This window comes from Vanessa cardui, chromosome 3 (genome assembly GCF_905220365.1).
Source record: "Vanessa cardui chromosome 3, ilVanCard2.1, whole genome shotgun sequence".
Lineage (NCBI taxonomy): Eukaryota > Metazoa > Arthropoda > Insecta > Lepidoptera > Nymphalidae > Vanessa > Vanessa cardui.
In genome coordinates, this window is record NC_061125.1 from 7,055,270 (window position 1) to 7,078,181 (window position 22,912).

The following is a 22,912-nucleotide window of genomic DNA, read 5'->3' on the forward strand; positions in this document are numbered from 1 at the left end:
ATCGTTAACGCTTAATTACAGGAAATATTTCATTACAATATATTTAGCCGGACGAGAAGATTAGTGTGGAGCATGGATATGCTGTCACTACTCATACACACACCACACACAGCTACATTAGAACCGAACTAAGAAAATATAAATGCAATATATAATAAAGGAAACTAAATAATAATTTTAAGGAATAACCAAGACTGGTTTGCCCGTACAAAGCCCTAACACCTATTTAAGTATTTATTTATTGAGTGTCGTATATTCTTTTTGTATTTATTTTAAGTTTAGAATGCAATATTGTTTCTTTTTTATGCTCAGATATCGCATACACTACATAAACTCTGAGTTTTTTTGTTTTAGGACCCGGTTTGATAAAAGAGTTAAATAGCCAAATTATTAATTAACTAGTGAAAGTAAATTGAAAAGGTAGAAAATAATGATAGCCTTATTTCCTGCCTCGTGACGTGACTTCTTTTTGCTTTCATACTGAGTATAGTGAAGCATACTTATAATGAATTAACTCTTGTCAGTGTTTATGTTTAATAAGTAAGTATTAATATGTGCAGTTTTCTGTATTTTTATTTTAAACCTGTCAAAAGCATGCAACGAATTGAAAGATTGAAAGAATCCGTTTCTTAACGCGTAGGTGTTCGTATTAGCCCCTAATCCCTATAACTAAATGGGGTGCAGTTAAATTTGCTACCGATCATCTTTTCGGGTGCTTATCAAAAAATTAATCCATTTATTCAAAAACACTGCTTTGTATTAATTTTATTTATATTTAAAACGTAAATGAGGTTTAAAATAAGTGAACTGAGTAACTATAATTGATAGTATTATGAGTTTTATGCGCATTAATAATATATTTATTTTTTACAAAAATTCAAACAACAAACATTAGTATATTACATAACCCCAAAAATATATTAATGAGTATTTACGAAATATGGTTTACACTCTTCAACGTAATCTTTTATTTGCTTACAATCATCAATCTCTTCCCATTTCGGACATTCCTGGAAGAAAAAATATATTTATTGAAATGAAAATTTGTTTGTGTCACTACAGATGTGTAGATTATTTATTACATTAGATTTTTCCTGATATCTTCTGACTTCCTTAGATAAATATAATATACAACATAACATTGTTATGCGATACTCAAAAATTTCTTATGTAATTAAACAAAAAATTATAGGAAAGAATTTTCTTCACTTTTAAAAATATTAAAATATATCTTAAACTGATGAATTAAACTGAATAATTAACTTACCATAAACAGAATATTTCTAATGCAAAATACCATATGTGTAGGTTTACACACTTTTGAGTCGGGCAAATCTTTTTTAATACAATATTCCTTGGCTTTTTCGACCCCATTCTTGAAGTCGGGATAAGATTCAGCAAACTTATCCAGGAACTCGGTCGCTGCATCCTTATCGACCTCAGTATCATCTTTCATGAGATTGTATTTTTTCAATAAACATATCTGCATGGAGCACTAAAAAAAATCTTATTTTATTATTTTATGCAGTGACGGCTTCGAACAGTTACTGAAGTGCAAAAGCCATTTTGACGTAGTACCATCAACGTACAATAGATGGAGATACGGTAGTCTTAAAAGAATTTTCAGCCATTTGCTAATTTAAACAGATATTGCATGTTTGTTTTTTGTGAGTTCTATGCGTGTAATTGAATAAACAAACTATATAACAAATAGGCGACTAGAAAGGTGTGACGAATAGAAAACTTTGTGCTTTTACAGAAGAATCAATAGTTTGAATAAATACAAAAAATAAAACACAGATTTTATGAAAAATAATAAAATAATATGCGTCATGAATTTTTTAGACTAATCAAAGAATAAAAATAAAAGAATAAATTGCAAACTACAAATATAATATTTATTGTATTTATAATTTTGGTTTGTAAGTCTTTAACAAGCTGTTAACAAAGTTGTCACTAGATGGCGTTATCGGTATTAATTAAAAACTTACGTCTGCCGGGCTCGGTTTGGAGCTTTCGTGTGGTAATGCTATACCGCAATCTTTAAGGTCCTCGTCCTTAAATATTTTTGGGAAATTACAGCATTTTGTAGCGTTTTCCTATAAATAAATGTTTACATTTATAGACAGTGTATGTAGGTATAAACTCGCGTGTAGATATTATTAAAATAATATTAATTTGCCTGCATATATCTGTATTTTTTTTAATAACGATGTATTAAATTTAAAAACAATTTATAATTTAGTTATTTATTCAATTTCAATTTGGTTGCTTTGCGGTTTCAGTGTTCATAACTACGAGTAAATAGATTTTTATTGTCTTGCTTTTGGGGTTATCGCATCCAGAGGTGACTAGGTATAGTAAAAAAAGCCAATTATAAAACCTTTTCCTTTTCAAGTTGCCTTCAATGATATTTTAGTAGGTATATACATTTAGTAAAACTTGAATCACATCATACATCTTCGTAAGGCAACCCATCAACGGATGTTAAAAATAATATAAAAGAAGACATACGTTTAGCTGTGATATATAAAATGTTTAATATAATAAATAAGGACTTACCACTCGGGGAATTATTCTACATTGAGGAGGAGGCGGCTCTGAGGTCACGACCTTTATTATAGAGAAAAAACAAAAATTATGAGTTATATAAAAATATATTATATGTTCATCTCTATGAATATGACCTTTTAAAAAGAATAGAAGTGTAACTATTTAATTTTATATCATACGAGAATTGTATGAATAACTTTAAAAGAATTATAATTAATAACGAAAGCCAATTAAAAAATAAATTTGCTATGACTCATTAATTGTAGTTTCGGAGCACCGAAACTTCACGCGAGAAAAAGAAAACCTTTATGACTGGCGATTGTGTGTTCTTTTTTTTAATGTATCAAAAACTATACTACAAGGTATATACACACATGTACATACATTAGGCAGTAAGTATATATGTATATCAGGTTTTCTTTTATATGCCATCTGACGGTTTCATGAAGTCAATACACAGTGTATTTTTTATCTTATGTATTCTTCTCCAAGAAAAAATCTTGAAAATATTAGCTATTGCATATTATTTAAACAATATTATAGTACACTAATACAATATTTAACTGTTATTCCTTATATTATTATATATGAAAATGTATGTTACATTTAGCAAGTGTTTTTAATATTATTAAATATATTTATGAATATTTATGAATAAATACACGTATATTTTTATTCTCAGGACCGTCTCGTGCAAATAAAAATGATCACGTTTCAATTTGATCCCAAAATATATGGTATTATGCAAGAATCAATATAGAATGGAATATACCTGGGCTTGTAAACGCTTGGGTCGTAATTTGGTCTTGAGGCATAAAAGGTACTACAACTAACAAATTGTATATATTAATGTAATAAATGTGTAAGTAACTTTGTCTTACTTATTGTTTGTAGCGAACACTAAACCAAATTTTATGAAATTTGGTTTGACACAAGTTCAACTCCAAGGAAGGACATATATTACTTTTTAAGTCTGAAGCCGAGAGCAATAATTAGTATTTTAATATTTTAATTAGCAATAAAATATCTCTAATAACTAACGCAAAAAATAGAAATCCAATTAAAAAAAACAAATCAATATAGCAAGCATCAACGAGTAATGATAATATACTTTGTAATTGTTTATAAAATAAAGTAAATATTTATTTGTAAATTACCTGAAGGATAACCAGGAGGCAGAAACTTGCAATACGAAACATGATTGATTGTGAATAAACAGTGATGATGTAGAATTTGTGTGCTAGGTTTTATACCAAACAATTATGTTCGGCTATTGTGTGCCACGGGAAACCACCAAGGTGTCACATGTCATAGATTAGTTCTTGTACATGTGTCTAAAGTTGCAAAATAACATAAAGGTTTTTACTTCAAAACATATTTGTACCATCTTAATACTTAAATTATACAAATCTTAGAGGACAAAATTAATCTCTTGTCTGAGACTTAGATAGGTCAATATTAAAATGTGTTATTTACATAAAATAGCACGTATTAGTTACTATTAGTTACTTTATACTTTATTGTACATAGGAGATATTTTGTAGATAGTCACACCTTTATCTCACCAAAATAGGCTCAGTAATCCATTATCATAAAATTAGTAATTTTAGTATACACAGAATAAATGCAGGCACAATATCTTAGATGCCACTGATGGCGCCGCAAAGACGGTGTATCTCTCTGCTTGTTCCAGTGTCTACGGATGAAAATGAATCCTTGGCACTCGTCTTTGTCCTAAATAAATATCACATTCACGTAAAATCAATAAGGAAATGTCTGTAACTAAAATCGTATCGATCAATTTCTCTTCTCCGTCTTCTGTGCTTTTGCCACGACTAGTGATTAAAATAAGTAACAACAGGACAGAATGAATAAGCTTATAATATTATAAGAAAGTTGACGCAGGTACAGCGCTATTTTTAACGCTGTATATCTTTAAAATATGTAAATCTTGTACTTATAAATGTCAACAGAGAAATCTCTACTCGATAGAGAATGCTTTATCGAATGATTTCTCTGTCTATCTCTTCACATAAATAAAAATTAAAAAAAACGTTTGTCCATCTGTTCATCTCTTTGTTTGGCTATCCCATAATTAAATGACATTTTCTTAGAGATATGTACAGGTATAAAGTTGAAATTAAAACTGAGGTGTGTGGCCACTCGGAACTTCGAAAAAGAAAAAATCGAACCTTTAAGTCGACGCAATCAATGGAAGAGGTCATATTTCCCACATATTAGCAAAGGGAATCAAAACCTATATGGTACTTACCCTGTACATAGAATCATGACGTTTGGCAAGACGCAATGTTTTGTAGCGTAATTATTATTCAAGATCCATAACCAGTTCATTCTTTCATTTTCTTAGGGCACAAGTCTGACTTGCACTTAACCGGTCTTTTTTTATTTTTATTTTATATAAATATAAGACCGTATTTTTAATTTAAGGGTGTGATTCAGTCACTATGCGTTGACGTATCTGTCAATTTGAATGCATATTCTAATATTCTATGAAATTAATTTGTGAGACGAAAAAGTATACATTGTTACATTTAGGACATTTGTAGTCGTAGCAAATTATGCTGAATTGTTAAAATGTGTTCCCATTTTATTTTTATTCATATTATTTAATCATGTACTATTTAACACTTTACAATGTAAGAGTATTTCCTATTTTTTCTATTTTAGCTGGACGAGACGATTAGTGTGGAGCATGGATATTATCACTACTCATACACACACAGCTAGATTAGAACCGAACTAAGGAAATATAAATGCAATATATAATAAAGGAAACTAAATAATAATTTTAAGGAATAAACAAGACGGGTTTGCCCGTTGTACGGGCAAACCCGTCTTGCCTTTAGCCCTAACACCTATTTAAGTATTTATTTGTTGAGTGTCGTATATTCTTTTTCAACCGACTTCAAAAAGGAGGAGGTTATCAATTCGTCTGCATTTTTTTTGTTTTTTTTTTTTGTTTTTGTTACCTCATAACTTATTACTGGGTGGACTAATTTTGATATTTTTTTTTTTGTTTGAAAGGTAATGCTTCCCGTGGGGTCATTTTAATTTTAATTTTTTCTGATGATGGTATGAAAACGACATAAGATTTAAATTTGCATTATGTAATAGATGAATAACTGAAAATCGCGTCAACCAATTTTGATGATTCTTTTTTTATTATAAAATATATACTTCAAGGGTAGTTTGGTGAAAGTTTGGTAAGGTTCTGAGCATAGGATCCATGACAAAATAACGGAACGGAAGGGAACGGAACAATTCTGAGGAGCTCGTTAGCGATACTCGGTCGAAACTTTTATATCTATATGTTATTTGGATATTTGAGTCACCTTCCGTAATGTGGTTAAGTTTATGTAAATATCATAGTCGAATATTATAATCAACTAGCTACCCACCCCGGCTTCGCACGGGTGCAATACTGATGCAATATATACTACAGAATTGGTTTATTTACGACATCACATTGCAAACTTCTAAAATCAAAAATCCGTTGCGTAGATCTAAAGATATAGGGACAGAGAAACCGACTTTGTTTTATACTATGTAGTGATGGAACTCCTAAACGGCTCACAGTTAGAGTGCGAATGCAGAATTTCTTACTATCTTTAATCAAATTTTGTGTATGTGATGTAATGTAATATGATGTACGACATATATTAGCTCTTTTTCAAAGATTATTTGCTGAGGTCGATTACAGCTCTTTCGAGGGATCCTTGTAGTTTATGCCGCATGACGTATTAAAGTCGCATTTTTGAAAGTCTATTTTTGCTTTATTCGCAAGTTTCCTCTGAAATTGTCCTCGAAGTAGTTTCTGACTCATATAAACGGAACGCTTAATCTATCCATATTAAGAAAAATTAGTTAGTCAAATTCACAAGCTTCACTTAAAATCAAAAAATAAATAAAAAATTTAACAAAAAGAAAAACCGACTCCAAAGAAAACACTATTTTAAAACAAATGAATTTGCACTAAAAAGTAATAAAAATAATTGCGTATTCAGCATATTTTTTAGAGTCCTCCAAAGTAAAATGAAATGAAAATTATTAGACTACTTAAAAGTCGATATACGATTATATAATGTAGTTATAATTATTGCTATATTTGGAGTCGGTGTCAGCCAAGAAAACGCTACAGTATATCTATCAAAAAACAATACGAGAATACTTTAACAAATATGTTTTTTACAAATTACCTTTTATACAATAATATACTGGATCAATCAAGGGGCTAGTATCGCTTCTTTCTTTTAATTGTTGGGGCAAGGGCACCGTGGCTGATACCGGCTCCAAATATAACAATAACTATAACTACGTTATATTAGGTTGGGGAAAAAGTCTTTTCGCATATAGTATGTATGAACTTGTAATAAAATCTCTTTGGCTATACCATTTGTATCTGGCTGGTTTTGGTATCATTAAAAAGTTTTAATTTTAAAGAAGGCACTTCCAAATTCAAATTAGGAATTTGTGTGATTTTCATTTGTTTTTGTTGTTGTTAAAATGAGTGAATCTAAAGAAGAAATTCGATACATTTTAAAATTTTACTATAAAAAAGGTAAAAATGCAACTCAAGCCGCGAAAAAAATTTGTGATGTTTATGGACCTAATGCAGTATCTGTAAGAGTAGCGCAAGTTTGGTTTAAGCGTTTTCAAGCCGGAAATTTTGATATCAAAGATGCATCTCGCTCTGGTCGCCCTGTTACGGACAAAATTGATGCCATTTTTGAAAAAGTGGAGCAAGATCGGCATATTAGTAGTTACGATGTAGCTGAAGAACTGGCAATTGACCACAAAACAGTTTTGACTCATTTGAATAAAGCTGGGTACACAAAAAAGCTCGATATATGGATGCCTCATGAACTCACTGAAAGAAACCTAATGAACCGTGTACTCATTTGTGATTCTTTATTACGACGTAATGAAACCGAACCATTTTTGAAGAAGCTGATAACTGGTGATGAAAAGTGGATCACATACGACAAGAACGTGCGAAAAAGATCGTGGTCAAAGGCCGGTCAAGCTTCACAGACTGTGGCAAAACCCGGATTAACTCGCAACACGGTAATGCTGTGTGTATGGTGGGATTGGAAGGGCATCATTCATTATGAGCGGTTACCGCCCGGCAGGACCATCGATTCAGAACTGTATTGCGAACAATTGATGAGATTGAAGCAAGAAATTGAGAGAAAGCGGCCAGAATTGATCAACAGAAGGGGTGTGGTTTTTCACCATGACAACGCTAGATTTCACACATCTTTAGCCACTCAACAAAAATTACGAGAGTTTGGCTGGGAGGTATTAATGCATCCGCCGTATAGTCCGGACCTTGCACTTTCAGTTTTCATCTGTTTCGGTCTCTGCAGAATTCCTTAGGCAGGGTCAGGTTAACATCACGAGAGGACTGCCAAAACCACTTGTCGCAGTTTTTCGATCAGAAGCCCCAAAATTTTTACAGCAATGGGATCATGTCACTACCAACAAGATGGCAAAAAGTTATGGAACAAAATGGCACCTACATACTTTAGTGAAATGTAAATAAACTAAAAAAAAACTTTTTGAATTTTCATATAAAATACGAAGAAACTTTTTCCCCAACCTATTATAATCGTAAGTCGTCTTTTAAGTAGTCTAATATTTTTCATTTCATTTTACTTAGGAGGACTCTAAAAATATGTTGAATACGCAATTATTTTTATTACTTTTTAGTGAATATTCATTTGTTTTAAAATAGTGTTTTGTGTGAAGTCGGTTTTTCTTTTTGTTAAAATTTTTATTTATGTATTTATTTGAATCATAGAATACAATATTGTTTCTTTTTTATGCTCAGATATTGCATACACTACATAAACTCTGAGTTTTTTTGTTTTAGGACCCTGTTTGATAAAAGAGTTAAATAGCCAAATTATTGAGTAACTAGTGAAATTAATTGAAATTATAAAATAATTATGGCCTTATTTCCTGCCTCGTGACGTGACTTATTTTTGCTTTCATACAGAGTATGGTGAAGCATACTTATAATGAATTGACTCTTGTCAGTGTTGATGTATATATAATATGTAAGTATGATTTTTTGCGGTTTTCTGTATTTCTACTTTAACCTGTCAAGAGCATACAACGAATTGAAATATTGAAAGAAGCCGTTTCTTAACGCGTAGGTATCCATATTAGCCCTTATAAGGGTGGAGTTAAATTTGCTTCCGATCATCTTTTCGGGTGCTTATCAATAAATTAATCCATTTATTAAAAAAAAAACAGCTTTTTATTTAATTTTATTTATATTTAAACCGTAAATGAGGTTTAAAATAAGTGAATTGTGTAACTATAATTGATAGTATTATGAGTTATATGCACATTAATAATATATTTATTATTTACAAAAATTCAAACAACAAACATTAGTATATTACATAACCAAAAAATATATTAATTAGTATTTTCGAAATATGGTTTACACTCTTCAACGTAATCTTTTATTTGCTTACAATCATCAATCTCTTCCCATTTCGGACATTCCTGGAAGAAAAAATATATTTATTGAAAATTTGTTTGTGTCACTACAGATTTGTAAATTATTTATTACATTAGATTTTTCCCCTTCGATATCTTCTGACTTCCTTAGACAAATATAATATACATGCAGGGTCGGCATTAGAAATTCCCATCCCGAATTTGATGATAGTAGGGGTTGCTTCTTAAAGAGGTTGTTCCCCTCTCTCGAAATTTACCACTCCCAACCCGCGGAAACCCATAGTTTTTTTTTAATGTGCGTTTAAATTTACGTGTAACGGATCGATATTTTACATTATAATTAACCTTAAATCATTATTTTTATGTTTATTAGCTTTTTTCTGTATTATATTTTAACAAATACTATATTAATTTATAGTAAAAAAAACGTGTAAAAATTTAATTTAATTTTGTAGTGAAGCGATTCTTTTGTAAAGAAAATAATAATCACCCAGAAGATTTTACGAACATGATAATAGAATACAATATAACATAAAATATAAAAAAAGATCCATTTATCGCATTTTTAAATGTAGTCAAGTATATATACAGATAAATGGTTCTTATAAATTTTAGTATTGAAATTTAAAAATTAAAAAAAAAAAACTAATGATTTCCGCGCGGGGGGAGTGGTGGTGTAGGTACTACACCACCCACCCCTTACCCCCCACCCCTTCCCCAACCTTAAATTCGGGATGCGAATTTCTAATGCAATCCCTACATGCATTTTGTATAACACAGAATGTAAATATAACATTGTTATGTGATACTTAAAATTTTCTTATGTAATTAAGTAAACAATTATAGGAATGAATTTTCTTCACTTTTAAAAATCAGTAGAAAGAAATATTAAAATATATTTAAAACTCATGTACAAAACTGAATTATTAACTTACCATAAACAGAATATTACTGATGCAAAATACCATATGTGTAGGTTTACACACTTTTGAGTCGGGCAAATCTTTTTTAATACAAAATTCCTTGGCCTTTTCGACCCCATTCTTGAAGTCGGGATAAGATTCAGCAAACTTATCCAGGAACTCGGTCGCTGCATCCTTATCGACCTCAGTATCATCTTTCATGAGATTGTATTTTTTCAATAAACATATCTGCTTGGAGCACTAGAAAAAAAAACTTATTTTATTATTTTATGCAGTGACGGCTTCGAACAGTTGCTGAAGTGCAAAAGCCATTTTGACGTAGTACTATCAACGTACAATAGATGGAGATACAGTAATCTTAAAATAAGACTAAAAAATATAATAGTACGTAAGCTGAGCATGCCAGCCACATACACATACAACACATATTGCATGTTTGTTTTTTGTGAGTTCTATGTGTGTAATTGAATAAACAAACGATAGGCGACTAGAAAGGTTTGTAGTTTTTCAGAAGAATCGATAGTTTGAATAAACACAAAAAATAAAACACAGATTTAATGAAAAATAATAAAAATATGCGTCATAAATTTTTTAAGTAATCAAAGAATAAAAATAAAACAATTTTACAAACTACAAATGTAATATTTATTGTATTTATAATTGTAGTTTGTAAGTCTTTAGCCGTTAATAAAGTTGTTACTAGATGGCGCTATCAGTATCAATCATGAAACTTACGTCTGGTGGGCCCGGCTTAGAGCTGGTTTCGTGTGGTAATGCTATATCACAATCTTTAAAGTCCTCTTCCTTAAATATTTTTGGGAAATTACAGCATTTTGTAGGGTTTTCCTAGAAATAAATGTTTACATTTATAGACAGTGTATGCAGGTATAAACTCGCGTGTAAATATTATTAATATAATATGCCTATGCCTGCATCTGTAAAAATGTTATTTTTAATAACGATGTAAGAAATGTAAAAACAATTTATACATTTAGTTATTTGTTCAATTTCAATTTGGTTTCTTTGCGGTTTCGGTGTTCATATCTACGAGGAAAAAGATTTTTATTGTCTTGCTTTGCAGAGTAGTTAGTTATCCAGAGGTGACTAGGTATAGTAAAAAAGTCAATTATAAAACCTTTCCTTTTTCAAGTTGCCTTCAATGATATTTTAGTATACACATTTAGTAAAACTTGAATCACATCATACATCTTTGTAAGGCAACCCATCAACGGATTTTAAAAATAACATAAGAGAAGACATAGTTTTAGCTGTGAAATATAAAATGTTTAATATAATAAATAAGTACTTACCACTCGGGGAATTCTTCTACATTGAGGAGGAGGCGGCTCTGAGGTCACGACCTTTATTGTAGAGAAGAAACAAAAATAATGGATTCTATCAAAATATATCTAATTTATAATAATGCATCATTATGTGTTCATCTCTATGAACATGACCTTTTAAAAAGAATAGACTTGTAACTATCTAATTTAATATCAAACGAAAATTGCATGAATAACTTTAAAAGAATTATAAGCAATAACGAAAGCCAATTAAAATACAAATTTTCTATGACTCATCACTTTGACCTGGAAAGGAATTCTTCTCCAATAAAAACATTGAAAACATTAGCTATTATTACGTTGAACTCAATAAATATTGCATATTTGAACAATATTGTTGTGCACCATTAAAATATTTAACTGTAATTCCTTATATTGTTATATATACGAAAATTTATGTTACTTTAACCAAGTGCTTTTAATAGTATTAAGTATGTTTATGAATAAATACACGTATATTTTCTTTTATATTCTCAGGGCCGTCTCGTGCAAATAAAAATGATCACGTTTCAATTTGATCCCAAAATATATGGTATTATGCAAGAGTCAATATAGAATGGAATATACCTGGGCTTGTAAACGCTTGGGTTGTAATTTGGTCTTGAGGCATAAAAGGTACTACAACTAACAAATTGTATATATTAATGTAATAAATGTGTAAGTAACTTTGTCTTACTTATTGTTTCTAGCGAAAACTAAACCAAATTTTATGAAATTTGGTTTGACACAAGTTCAACTCCAGGGAAGGACATATATTACTTATTAAGCATGAAGCCGAGGGCATAACGAGTATTTTAATAATAAGCAATAAGACATCTCTAATAACTAAAGCAAAAATTAGAAATCCAATTAAAAAACAAATCAATATAGGAAGCACCGACGAGTAATAATATACTTTATAATTGTTTGTAAAATAAAGTAAATATTTATTTGTAAATTACCTGAAGGATAACCAGGAGGCAGAAACTTGCAATACGAAACATGATTGATTGTGAATAAACAGTGATGATGTAGAATTTGTGTGCTAGGTTTTATACCAAACAATTATGTTCGGCTATTGTGTGCCACGGGAAACCACCGAGGTGTCACATGTCATAGATTAGTTCTTGTACATGTATCTAAAGTTGCAAAATAACATAAAGGTTTTTAATTCAAAAAATATTTGTACCACCTTAATACTTGATTTATACAAATCTTAGAAGACAAAATTAATCTCTTGTCCTACGCTTAGATAGGTCAATATTAAAATGTGTTATTTACATAAAATTACGTATTAGTTACTATTAGTTACTGTATACTTTATTGTTCATAGGAGATATTTTGTAGATAGTTACACCCTTATCTCACCAAGATAGGCTCAGTAATCAGTTATCATAGTATTAGTAATTTTAGAATACACAGAATAAATGCATGCACAATATTTTAGATGCCACTGTTGGCGCCGCAAAAACGGTGTATTACTCTGCTTTTTCCAGTGTCTACGGATGAAAATGAATCCTTGGCACTCGTCTTTGTCCTAAATAAATATCACATTCACGTAAAATCAATAAGGAAATGTCTGTAACTAAAATCGTATCGATCAATTTCTCTCGTATCTTCTCCGTCTTCTGTGCTTTTACCACGACTAGTAATTAAAATAAGTAACAACAGGACAGAATGAATGAGCTTATAATATTATAAGGAAATTGACGTAGGTACAACGCTATTTTTAACGCTGTATAGCTTTAAAATCTGTAAATCTTGCACTTATAAATGTCAACAGAGAAATCTCTACTCGATAGAGAATGCTCTATCGAATGATTTCTCTGTCTATCTCTTCACATAAATTAAAATTAAAAAAAAAAACGTTTGTCCATCTGTTCATCTCTTTGTTTGGCTATCCCATAATTAAATGACATTTTCTTAGAGACATGTACAGGTATAAAGTTGAAATTAAAACTGAGGTGTGTGGCCCCTCGGAACTTCTGAAAAAGAAAAAATCGAACCTTTAAGTCGACGCAAAAGAAGAGGTCATATTTCCCACATATTAGCAAAGGGAATCAAAACCTATATGGTACTTACCCTGTACATAGACATTTGGCAAGACGCAATGTTTTGTAGCGTAATTATTATTCAAGATTCATAACCAGTTCATTCTTTCATTTTCTTAGGGCACAAGTCTGACTCGCACTTAACCGGTCTTTTTTTATTTTTATTTTATATAAATATAAGACCGTATTTTTAATTTAAGGGTGTGATTCAATCACTATGCGTTGATGTATCTGTCAATTTGAATGCATATTCTAATATTCTATGAAAATAATTTGTGAGACGAAAAAGTATACATTGTTACATTTAGGACATTTGTAGTCGTAGCAAATTATGCTGAATTGTTAAAATGTGTTCCCATTTTATTTTTATTCATATTATTTAATTATGTACTATTTAACACTTTACAATGTAAGAGTATTTCCTATTTTTTCTATTTTAGCTGGACGAGACGATTAGTGTGGAGCATGGATATTATCACTACTCATACACATACAGCTAGATTAGAACCGAACTAAGGAAATATAAATGCAATATATAATAAAGGAAACTAAATAATAATTTTAAGGAATAAACAAGACGGGTTTTCCCGTACAAAGCCCTAACACCTATTAAAGTATTTATTTATTGAGTCTCGTATATTCTTTTTCAACCGACTTCAAAAGGGAGGAGGTTATCAATTCGTCTGTATTTTTTTATTTTTTTTTTGTGTTTGTTACCTCATAACTTATTACTGGGTGGGTTTATTACTAATTTTGATATTTCTTTTTGTTTGAAAGGTAGTGCTTCCCGTGGGGTCCCATTTTAATTTTATTTTTTTCTGATGATGGTATGAAAACGACATAAGTCTTAAATTTGCATTATGTATATGCGCGACAAATAGATGAATAACTGAAAATCGCGTCAACCAATTTTGATGATTCTTTTTTTATTATAAAATATATACTTCAAGGGTAGTTTGGTGAAAGTTTGGCAAGGTTCTGAGCATAGGATCCATGACAAAATAACGGAACGGAAGGGAACGGAACAATTCTGAGGAGCTCGTTAGCGATACTCGGTCGAAACTTTTATATCTATATGTTATTTGGATATTTGAGTCACCTTCCGCAATGTGGTTATGTTTATGTAATTATCATAGTCGAATATTATAATCAACTAGCTACCCACGCCGGCTTCGCACGGGTGCAATACTGATACAACGTATACTACAGAATTGGTTTATTTACGACATCACATTGCAAACTTCTAAAATTATCAGTGTTTCTTGTTCATGTATTATATATACTAATCTTCCCCTGGAATTACACTATCTATTAAAAAAACCGCATCAAAATCCGTTGCGTAGATTTAAAGATATAGGGACAGAAAAACCGACTTTTCAACCGACTTCCAAAAGGAGGAGGTTATCAATTCGTCTGTATTTTTTTTTTTTTTTTATGTTTGTTACCTCATAACTTTTCACTGGGTGGACCGATTTTGATAATTTTTTTTTTGTTTGAAAGGTAGTGCTTCCCGTGGGGTCCCATTTTTTTTTTTTTTTTTTTTCAGATGATGGTATCCGTATGAAAACGACATAAGTCGTAAATTTGCATTATGTATATGCGCGACAAATAGGTGAATAACTGAAAATCACGTTAACCAATTTTGATAATTCTTTTTTTATTATAAAATATATACTTCAAGGGTAATTTGGTGAAAATTTGGTAAGGTTCTGAGCACAGGATCCATGACAAAGTAACGGAACGGAAGGGAACGGAACAATTCTGAGGAGCGCGTTAGCGATACTCAGTCGAATCTTTTATTTATAGGTTATTTGGATATTTGAGTCACCTTCCGTAATGTGGTTATGTTTATGTAATTATCATAGTCGAATATTATAATCAACTAGCTACCCACCCCGGCTTCGCACGGGTGCAATACTGATACTAAATATACTACAGAATTTGTTTATTTACGACATCACATCGCAAACTTCTAAAATTATCAGTGTTTTTTTACTATATTGTTCATGTATTATATACACAAACCTTCCCCTTGAATCACACTATCTTTTAAAGAAAACCGCATCAAAATCCGTTGCGTAGATTTAAAGATATAGGGACAGAGAAAGCGACTTTGTTTTATACTATGTAGTGATGGAACTCCTAAACGGCTCACAGGGTGCGAATGCAGAATTTCTTACTATCTTTAATCAAATTTTGTGTATGTGATGTAATGTAATATGATGTACGACATATATTAGCTCTTTTTCAAAGATTATTTGCTGAGGTCGATTACAGCTCTTTCGAGGGATCCTTGTAGTTTATGCCGCATGACGTATTAAAGTCGCATTTTCGAAAGTCTATTTTTGCTTTATTCGCAAGTTTCCTTTGAAATTGTCCTCGAAGTAGTTTCTGACTTATATAAACGGAACGCTTAATCTATTCATATTAAGAAAAATTAGTTAGTCAAATTCACAAGCTTCACTTAAAATAAAAAAAAAAATAAAAATCGACTTTTAAGTAGTCTAATATTTTTCATTTCATTTTACTTAGGAGAACTCTAAAAATATGTTGAATACGCAATTATTTTTATTACTTTTTAGTGCATATTCATTTGTTTTAAAATAGTGTTTTGTTTGAAGTCGTTTTTTCTTTTTGTTAAAATTTTTATTTATGTATTTATTTGAATCTTAGAATACAATATTGTTTCTTTTTTATGCTCAGATATCGCATACACTACATAAACTCTGAGTGTTTTTGTTTTAGGACCCGGTTTGATAAAAGAGTTAAATAGCCAAATTATTGAGTAACTAGTGAAATTAAATTGAAATTATAAAATAATTATGGCCTTATTTCCTGCCTCTATTTTTGCTTTCATACAGAGTATAGTGAAGCATACTTATAATGAATTAACTCTTGTCAGTGTTGATGTTATATAATAAGTAAGTATGAATTTGTGCGGTTTTCTGTATTTTTACTTTAACCTGTCAAGAGCATACAACGAATTGAAATATTGAAAGAAGCCGTTTCTTAACGCGTAGGTATCCGTATTAGCCCTTATAACTAAATGGGGTGGAGTTGAATTTGCTTCCGATCATCTTTTCGGGTGCTTATCAATAAATTAATCCATTTATTTAAAAAAACAGCTTTTTATTAATTTTATTTATATTTAAACCGTAAATGAGGTTTAAAATAAGTGAATTGAGTAACTATAATTAATAGTATGATGAGTTATATGCACATTAATAATATATTTATTATTTACAAAAATTCAAACAACAAACATTAGTATATTACATAACCAAAAAATATATTAATTAGTATTTTCGAAATATGGTTTACACTCTTCAACGTAATCTTTTATTTGCTTACAATCATCAATCTCTTCCCATTTCGGACATTCCTGGAAGAAAAAATATATTTATTGAAAATTTGTTTGTGTCACTACAGATTCGTAGATTATTTATTACATTAGATTTTCTCCATCGATATCTTCTGACTTCCTTAGACAAATATAATATACATGCATTTTGTATAACACAGGAGGTAAATATAACATTGTTATGTGATACTTAAAATTTTCTTATGTAATTAAGTATATATAGGAATGAATTTTCTTCACTTTTAAAAATCAGTAGAAAAAAATATTAAAATATATTTAAAACTGATGTAAAAAACTGAATTATTAACTTACCATAAACATAATATTACTGATGCAAAATACCATATGTGTAGGTTTACACACTTTTGAGTCGGGCAAATCTTTTTTAATACAATATTCCTTGGCCTTTTCGACCCCATTCTTGAAGTCGGGATAAGATTCAGCAAACTTATCCAGGAACTCGGTCGCTGCATCCTTATCGACCTCAGTATCATCTTTCATGAGATTGTATTTTTTCAATAAACATATCTGCTTGGAGCACTAGAAAAAAAAACTTATTTTATTATTTTATGCAGTGACGGCTTCGAACAGTTGCTGAAGTGCAAAAGCCATTTTGACGTAGTACTATCAACGTACAATAGATGGAGATACAGTAATCTTAAAATAACACTAAAAAAATAATAGGTAAGCTGAGCATGCTAGCCACATACACATACAACACATATTGCATGTTTGTTTTTTGTGAGTTCTATGTGTGTAATTGAATAAACAAATGATAGGCGACTAGAAAGGTTTGTAGTTTTTCAGAAGAATCAATAGTTTGAATAAACACAAAAAATAAAACACAGATTTAATGAAAAATAATAAAAATATGCGTCATAAATTTTTTAAGTAATCAAAGAATAAAAATAAAACAATTTTACAAACTACAAATGTAATATTTATTGTATTTATAATTGTAGTTTGTAAGTCTTTGGCCGTTAATAAAGTTGTTACTAGATGGCGCTATCAGTATCAATCATGAAACTTACGTCTGGTGGGCCCGGCTTAGAGCTGGTTTCGTGTGGTAATGCTATATCACAATCTTTAAAGTCCTCTTCCTTAAATATTTTTGGGAAATTACAGCATTTTGTAGGGTTTTCCTAGAAATAAATGTTTACATTTATAGACAGTGTATGCAGGTATAAACTCGCGTGTAAATATTATTAATATAATATTAATACCTATGCCTGCATCTGTAAAAATGTTATTTTTAATAAAGATGTAAGAAATGTAAAAACAATTCATACATTTAGTTATTTGTTCAATTTCAATTTGGTTGCTTTGCGGTTTCGGTGTTCATATCATATCTACGAGTAAAAAGATTTTTATTGTCTTGCTTTGCAGAGGAGTTAGTTATCCAGAGGTGACTAGGTATAGTAAAAAAGCCAATTATAAAACCTTTCCTTTTTCAAGTTGCCTTTAATGATATTTTACTATACACATTTAGTAAAACTTGAATCACATCATACTTCTTTGTAAGGCAACCCATCAACGGATGTTAAAAATAACATAAGAGGAGACATACTTTTAGCTGTGAAATATAAAATGTTTAATATAATTAATAAGTACTTACCACTCGGGGAATTCTTCTACATTGAGGAGGAGGCGGCTCTGAGGTCACGACCTTTATTGCAGAGAAGAAACAAAAATAATGGGTTCTATCAAAATATATCTGATTTATAATATGCATTATTATATGTTCATCTCTATGAACATGACCTTTTAAAAAGAATAGACTTGTAACTATCTAATTTAATATCAAACGAAAATTGCATGAATAACTTTAAAAGAATTATAAGCAATAACGAAAGCCAATTAAAATACAAATTTTCTATGACTCATCACTTTGACCTGGAAAGGCATTCTTCTCCAAGCAAAACGTTGAAAACATTAGCTATTATTACGTTGAACTCAATAAATATTGCATATTTGAACAATATTATTGTGCACCATTAAAATATTTAACTGTAATTCCTTATATTGTTATATATATGAAAATTTATGTTACTTTAACCAAGTGTTTTTAATACTATTAAGTATGTTTATGAATAAATACACGTATATTTTTATTCTCAGGACCGTCTCGTGCAAATAAAAATGATCACGTTTCAATTTGATCCTAAAATATATGGTATTATGCAAGAGTCAATATAGAATGGAATATACCTGGGCTTGTAAACGCTTGGGTCGTAATTTGGTCTTGAGGCATAAAAGGTACTACAACTAACAAATTGTATATATTAATGTAATAAATGTGAAAGTAACTTTGTCTTACTTATTGTTTGTAGCGAACACTAAACCAATTTTTATGAAATTTGGTTTGACACAAGTTCAACTCCAAGGAAGGACATATATTACTTATTAAGCATGAAGCCGAGGGCATAACGAGTATTTTAATAATAAGCAATAAGACATCTCTAATAACTAAAGCAAAAATTAGAAATCCAATTAAAAAACAAATCAATATAGGAAGCACCGACGAGTAATAATATACTTTATAATTGTTTGTAAAATAAAGTAAATATTTATTTGTAAATTACCTGAAGGATAACCAGGAGGCAGAAACTTGCAATACGAAACATGATTGATTGTGAATAAACAGTGATGATGTAGAATTTGTGTGCTAGGTTTTATACCAAACAATTATGTTCGGCTATTGTGTGCCACGGGAAACCACCAAGGTGTCACATGTCATAGATTAGTTCTTGTACATGTATTTAAAGTTGCTAAATAACATAAAGGTTTTTAATTCAAAAAATATTTGTACCATCTTAATACTTAATTTATACAAATCTTAGAAGACAAAATTAATCTCTTGTCCTACACTCAGATAGGTCAATATTAAAATGTGTTATTTACATAAAATAGCACGTATTAGTAACTATAAGTTACTTTATACTTTATTGTACATAGGAGATATTTTGTAGATAGTTACACCTTTATCTCACCAGGATAGGCTCAGTAATCAGTTATCATAGTATTAGTAATTTTAGAATACACAGAATAAATGCATGCACAATATTTTAGATGCCACTGTTGGCGCCGCAAAAACGGTGTATTACTCTGCTTTTTCCAGTGTCTACGGATGAAAATGAATCCTTGGCACTCGTCTTTGTCCTAAATAAATATCACATTCACGTAAAATCAAGAAGGAAATGTCTGTAACTAAAATCGTATCGATCAATTTCTCTCGTATCTTCTCCGTCTTCTATGCTTTTGCCACGACTAGTAATTAAAATAAGTAACAACAGGACAGAATGAATGAGCTTATAATATTATAAGGAAATTGACGTAGGTACAACGCTATTTTTAACGCTGTATAGCTTTAAAATCGAGAATGCTCTATCGAATGATTTCTCTGTCTATCTCTTCACATAAATTAAAATTAAAAAAAAAACGTTTGTCCATCTGTTCATCTCTTTGTTTGGCTATCCCATAATTAAATGACATTTTCTTAGAGACATGTACAGGTATAAAGTTGAAATTAAAACTGAGGTGTGTGGCCCCTCGGAACTTCGGAAAAAGAAAAAATCGAACCTTTAAGTCGACGCAAAAGAAGAGGTCATATTTCCCACATATTAGCAAAGGGAATCAAAACCTATATAGTACTTACCCTGTACATAGAATCATGACATTTGGCAAGACGCAATGTTTTGTAGCGTAATTATTATTCAAGATTCATAACCAGTTCATTCTTTCATTTTCTTAGGGCACAAGTCTGACTCGCACTTAACCGGTCTTTTTTATTTTTATTTTATATAAATATAAGACCGTATTTTTAATTTAAGGGTGTGATTCAATCACTATGCGTTGATGTATCTGTCAATTTGAATGCATATTCTTATATTCTATGAAAATGATTTGTGAGACGAAAATGTATACATTGTTACATTTGGGACATTTGTAGTCGTAGCAAATTATGCTGAATTGTTAAAATGTGTTCCCATTTTATTTTTATTCATATTATTTAATTATGTACTATTTAACACTTTACAATGTAAGTGTAGGAAAAGTATTATTCTGTGAATCATACTATTCACAGAATAATACTTTTCCTTTTCTATTTTTTCTATTTAAGCTGGACGAGACGATTAGTGTGGAGCACGGATATTATCACTACTCATACACACAGCTAGATTAGAACCGAACTAAGGAAATATAAATGCAATATATAATAAAGGAAACTAAATAATAATTTTAAGGAATAACCAAGACGGGTTTGCCCGTATAAAGCCCTAACACCTATTTAAGTATTTATTTGTTGAGTGTCGTATATTCTTTTTCAACCGACTTCAAAAAGGAGGATATCAATACGTCTGTATTTTTTTTTTGTCTTTGTTACCTCATAACTTATTACTGGGTAGACTAATTTTGATATTTTTTTTTGTTTGAAAGGTAGTGCTTCCCGTGGGGTCATTTTAATTTTATTTTTTTCTGATGATGGTATGAAAACGACATAAGTTTTAAATTTGCATTATGTATATGCGCGACAAATAGATGAATAACTGAAAATCGCGTCAACCAATTTTGGTGATTATTTTTTTATTATAAAATATATACTTCAAGGGTAGTTTGGTGAAAGTTTGGTAAGGTTCTGAGCATAGGATCCATGACAAAATAACGGAACGGAAGGGCACGGAACAATTTTGAGGAGCTCGTTAGCGATACTCGGTCGAAACTTTTATATCTATATGTTATTTGGATATTTGAGTCACCTTCCGTAATGTGGTTATGTTTATGTAATTATCATAGTCGAATATTATAATCAACTAGCTACCCAACCCGGCTTCGCACGTGTGCAATACTGATACAACATATACTACAGAATTGGTTTATTTACGACATCACATTGCAAACTTCTAAAATTATCAGTGTTTCTTTACTATATTGTTCACGTATTATATATACTAATCTTTCCCTGGAATTACACTATCTATTAAAAAAAACCGCATCAAAATCCGTTGCGTAGATTTAAAGAACAGAGAAACCGACTTTGTTTTAAACTATATAGTGATGGAACTCCTAAACGGCTCACAGTTAGGGTGCGAATGCAGAATTTCTTACTATCTTTAATCAAATTTTGTGTATGTGATGTAATGTAATATGATGTACGACATATATTAGCTCTTTTTCAAAGATAATTTGCTGAGGTCGATTACAGCTCTTTCGAGGGATCCTTGTAGTTTATGCCGCATGACGTATTAAAGTCGCATTTTCGAAAGTCTATTTTTGCTTTACTCGCAAGTTTCCTTTGAAATTGTCCTCGAAGTAGTTTCTGACTCATATAAACGGAACGCTTAATCTATCCATGTTAAGAAAAAATAGTTAGTCAAATTCAAAAGCTTCACTTAAAATCAAAAAATAAATAAAAAAATTTAACAAAAAGAAAAACCGACTTCAAACAAAACACTATTTTAAAACAAATGAATATGTTCTAAAAAGTAATAAAAATAATTGCGTGTTCGACATATTTTTTAGAGTCCTCCTAAGTAAAATGAAATGAAAAATATTAGACTACTTAAAAGTCGATTTACGATTATATAATGTAGTTATAATTATTGCTATATTTGGAATCGGTGTAAGCCAAGAAAACCCTACAGTATATCTATCAAAAAACAATACGAGAATACTTTAACAAATATGTTTTTTACAAATTACCTTTTATACAATAATATACTAATACTATCAATCAAGGGTCTCGTATCGCTTCTTTCTTTTAATTGTTGGGGCAAGGGCACCGTGGCTGACACCGGCTCCAAATATAACAATAACTATAACTACGTTATATAATCGTAAATCGACTTTTAAGTAATCTAATATTTTTCATTTCATTTTACTTAGGAGGACTCTAAAAAATATGTTGAATACGCAATTATTTTTATTACTTTTTAGTGCATATTCATTTGTTTTAAAATAGTGTTTTGTTTGAAGTCGGTTTTTCTTTTTGTTAAATTTTTTATTTATATATTAATTTGAATCTTAGGATACAATATTGTTTCTTTTTTATGCTCAGATATCGCATACACTACATAAACTCTGAGTTTATTTGTTTTAGGACCCGGTTTGATAAAAGAGTTAAATAGCCAAATTATTGATTAACTAGTGAAATTAAATTGAAATTATAAAATAATTATGGCCTTATTTCCTGCCTCGTGACGTGACTTATTT

The 22,912-nt window shown here is 30.2% G+C and overlaps 3 protein-coding genes across 3 annotated transcripts; all 3 read right to left on the minus strand.

Moving 5' to 3' along the window:
• Nucleotides 1-809: 809 nt before the first annotated feature.
• Nucleotides 810-3,843, minus strand: LOC124543795. Its single transcript, XM_047122100.1, has 5 exons — nucleotides 3,711-3,843; nucleotides 2,563-2,613; nucleotides 1,992-2,099; nucleotides 1,268-1,495; nucleotides 810-1,010 (listed from the first exon to the last, which is right to left on the minus strand). The coding sequence occupies exons 1-5, from the start codon at nucleotides 3,750-3,752 to the stop codon at nucleotides 921-923; spliced, it is 519 nt and encodes a 172-aa protein (XP_046978056.1). The 5' UTR covers nucleotides 3,753-3,843; the 3' UTR covers nucleotides 810-920.
• Nucleotides 3,844-8,849: 5,006 nt separating this feature from the next.
• On the minus strand, nucleotides 8,850-12,377 carry LOC124543690. The gene is made up of 5 exons (XM_047121955.1): nucleotides 12,253-12,377; nucleotides 11,279-11,329; nucleotides 10,704-10,814; nucleotides 9,981-10,208; nucleotides 8,850-9,090 (listed from the first exon to the last, which is right to left on the minus strand). Exons 1-5 carry the CDS (start codon nucleotides 12,292-12,294, stop codon nucleotides 9,001-9,003), a joined length of 522 nt encoding a protein of 173 aa, XP_046977911.1. The 5' UTR covers nucleotides 12,295-12,377; the 3' UTR covers nucleotides 8,850-9,000.
• A 4,174-nt stretch (nucleotides 12,378-16,551) lies between these two features.
• On the minus strand, nucleotides 16,552-19,421 carry LOC124543732. Its single transcript, XM_047122007.1, has 5 exons — nucleotides 19,285-19,421; nucleotides 18,318-18,368; nucleotides 17,734-17,844; nucleotides 17,015-17,242; nucleotides 16,552-16,723 (listed from the first exon to the last, which is right to left on the minus strand). Exons 1-5 carry the CDS (start codon nucleotides 19,324-19,326, stop codon nucleotides 16,634-16,636), a joined length of 522 nt encoding a protein of 173 aa, XP_046977963.1. The 5' UTR covers nucleotides 19,327-19,421; the 3' UTR covers nucleotides 16,552-16,633.
• Between the last annotated feature and the right edge of the window lie 3,491 nt (nucleotides 19,422-22,912).

Coding starts and splice junctions, on each gene's coding strand:
- LOC124543795 (XM_047122100.1), bottom strand. CDS start 3,752: ATGTTTCGTATTGCAAGTTTCTGCCTCCTGGTTATCCTTCAG. Junction 2,100..2,562: donor GTAGAATAATTCCCCGAGTG/GTAAGTCCTTAT, acceptor ATTTATTTATAG/GAAAACGCTACAAAATGCTG. Junction 1,496..1,991: donor CCAAACCGAGCCCGGCAGAC/GTAAGTTTTTAA, acceptor GATTTTTTTTAG/TGCTCCATGCAGATATGTTT.
- LOC124543690 (XM_047121955.1), bottom strand. CDS start 12,294: ATGTTTCGTATTGCAAGTTTCTGCCTCCTGGTTATCCTTCAG. Junction 11,330..12,252: donor GCCTCCTGGTTATCCTTCAG/GTAATTTACAAA, acceptor TCTACAATAAAG/GTCGTGACCTCAGAGCCGCC. Junction 9,091..9,980: donor TCAGTAATATTCTGTTTATG/GTAAGTTAATAA, acceptor TTTTTCTTCCAG/GAATGTCCGAAATGGGAAGA.
- LOC124543732 (XM_047122007.1), bottom strand. CDS start 19,326: ATGTTTCGTATTGCAAGTTTCTGCCTCCTGGTTATCCTTCAG. Junction 18,369..19,284: donor GCCTCCTGGTTATCCTTCAG/GTAATTTACAAA, acceptor TCTGCAATAAAG/GTCGTGACCTCAGAGCCGCC. Junction 16,724..17,014: donor TCAGTAATATTATGTTTATG/GTAAGTTAATAA, acceptor TTTTTCTTCCAG/GAATGTCCGAAATGGGAAGA.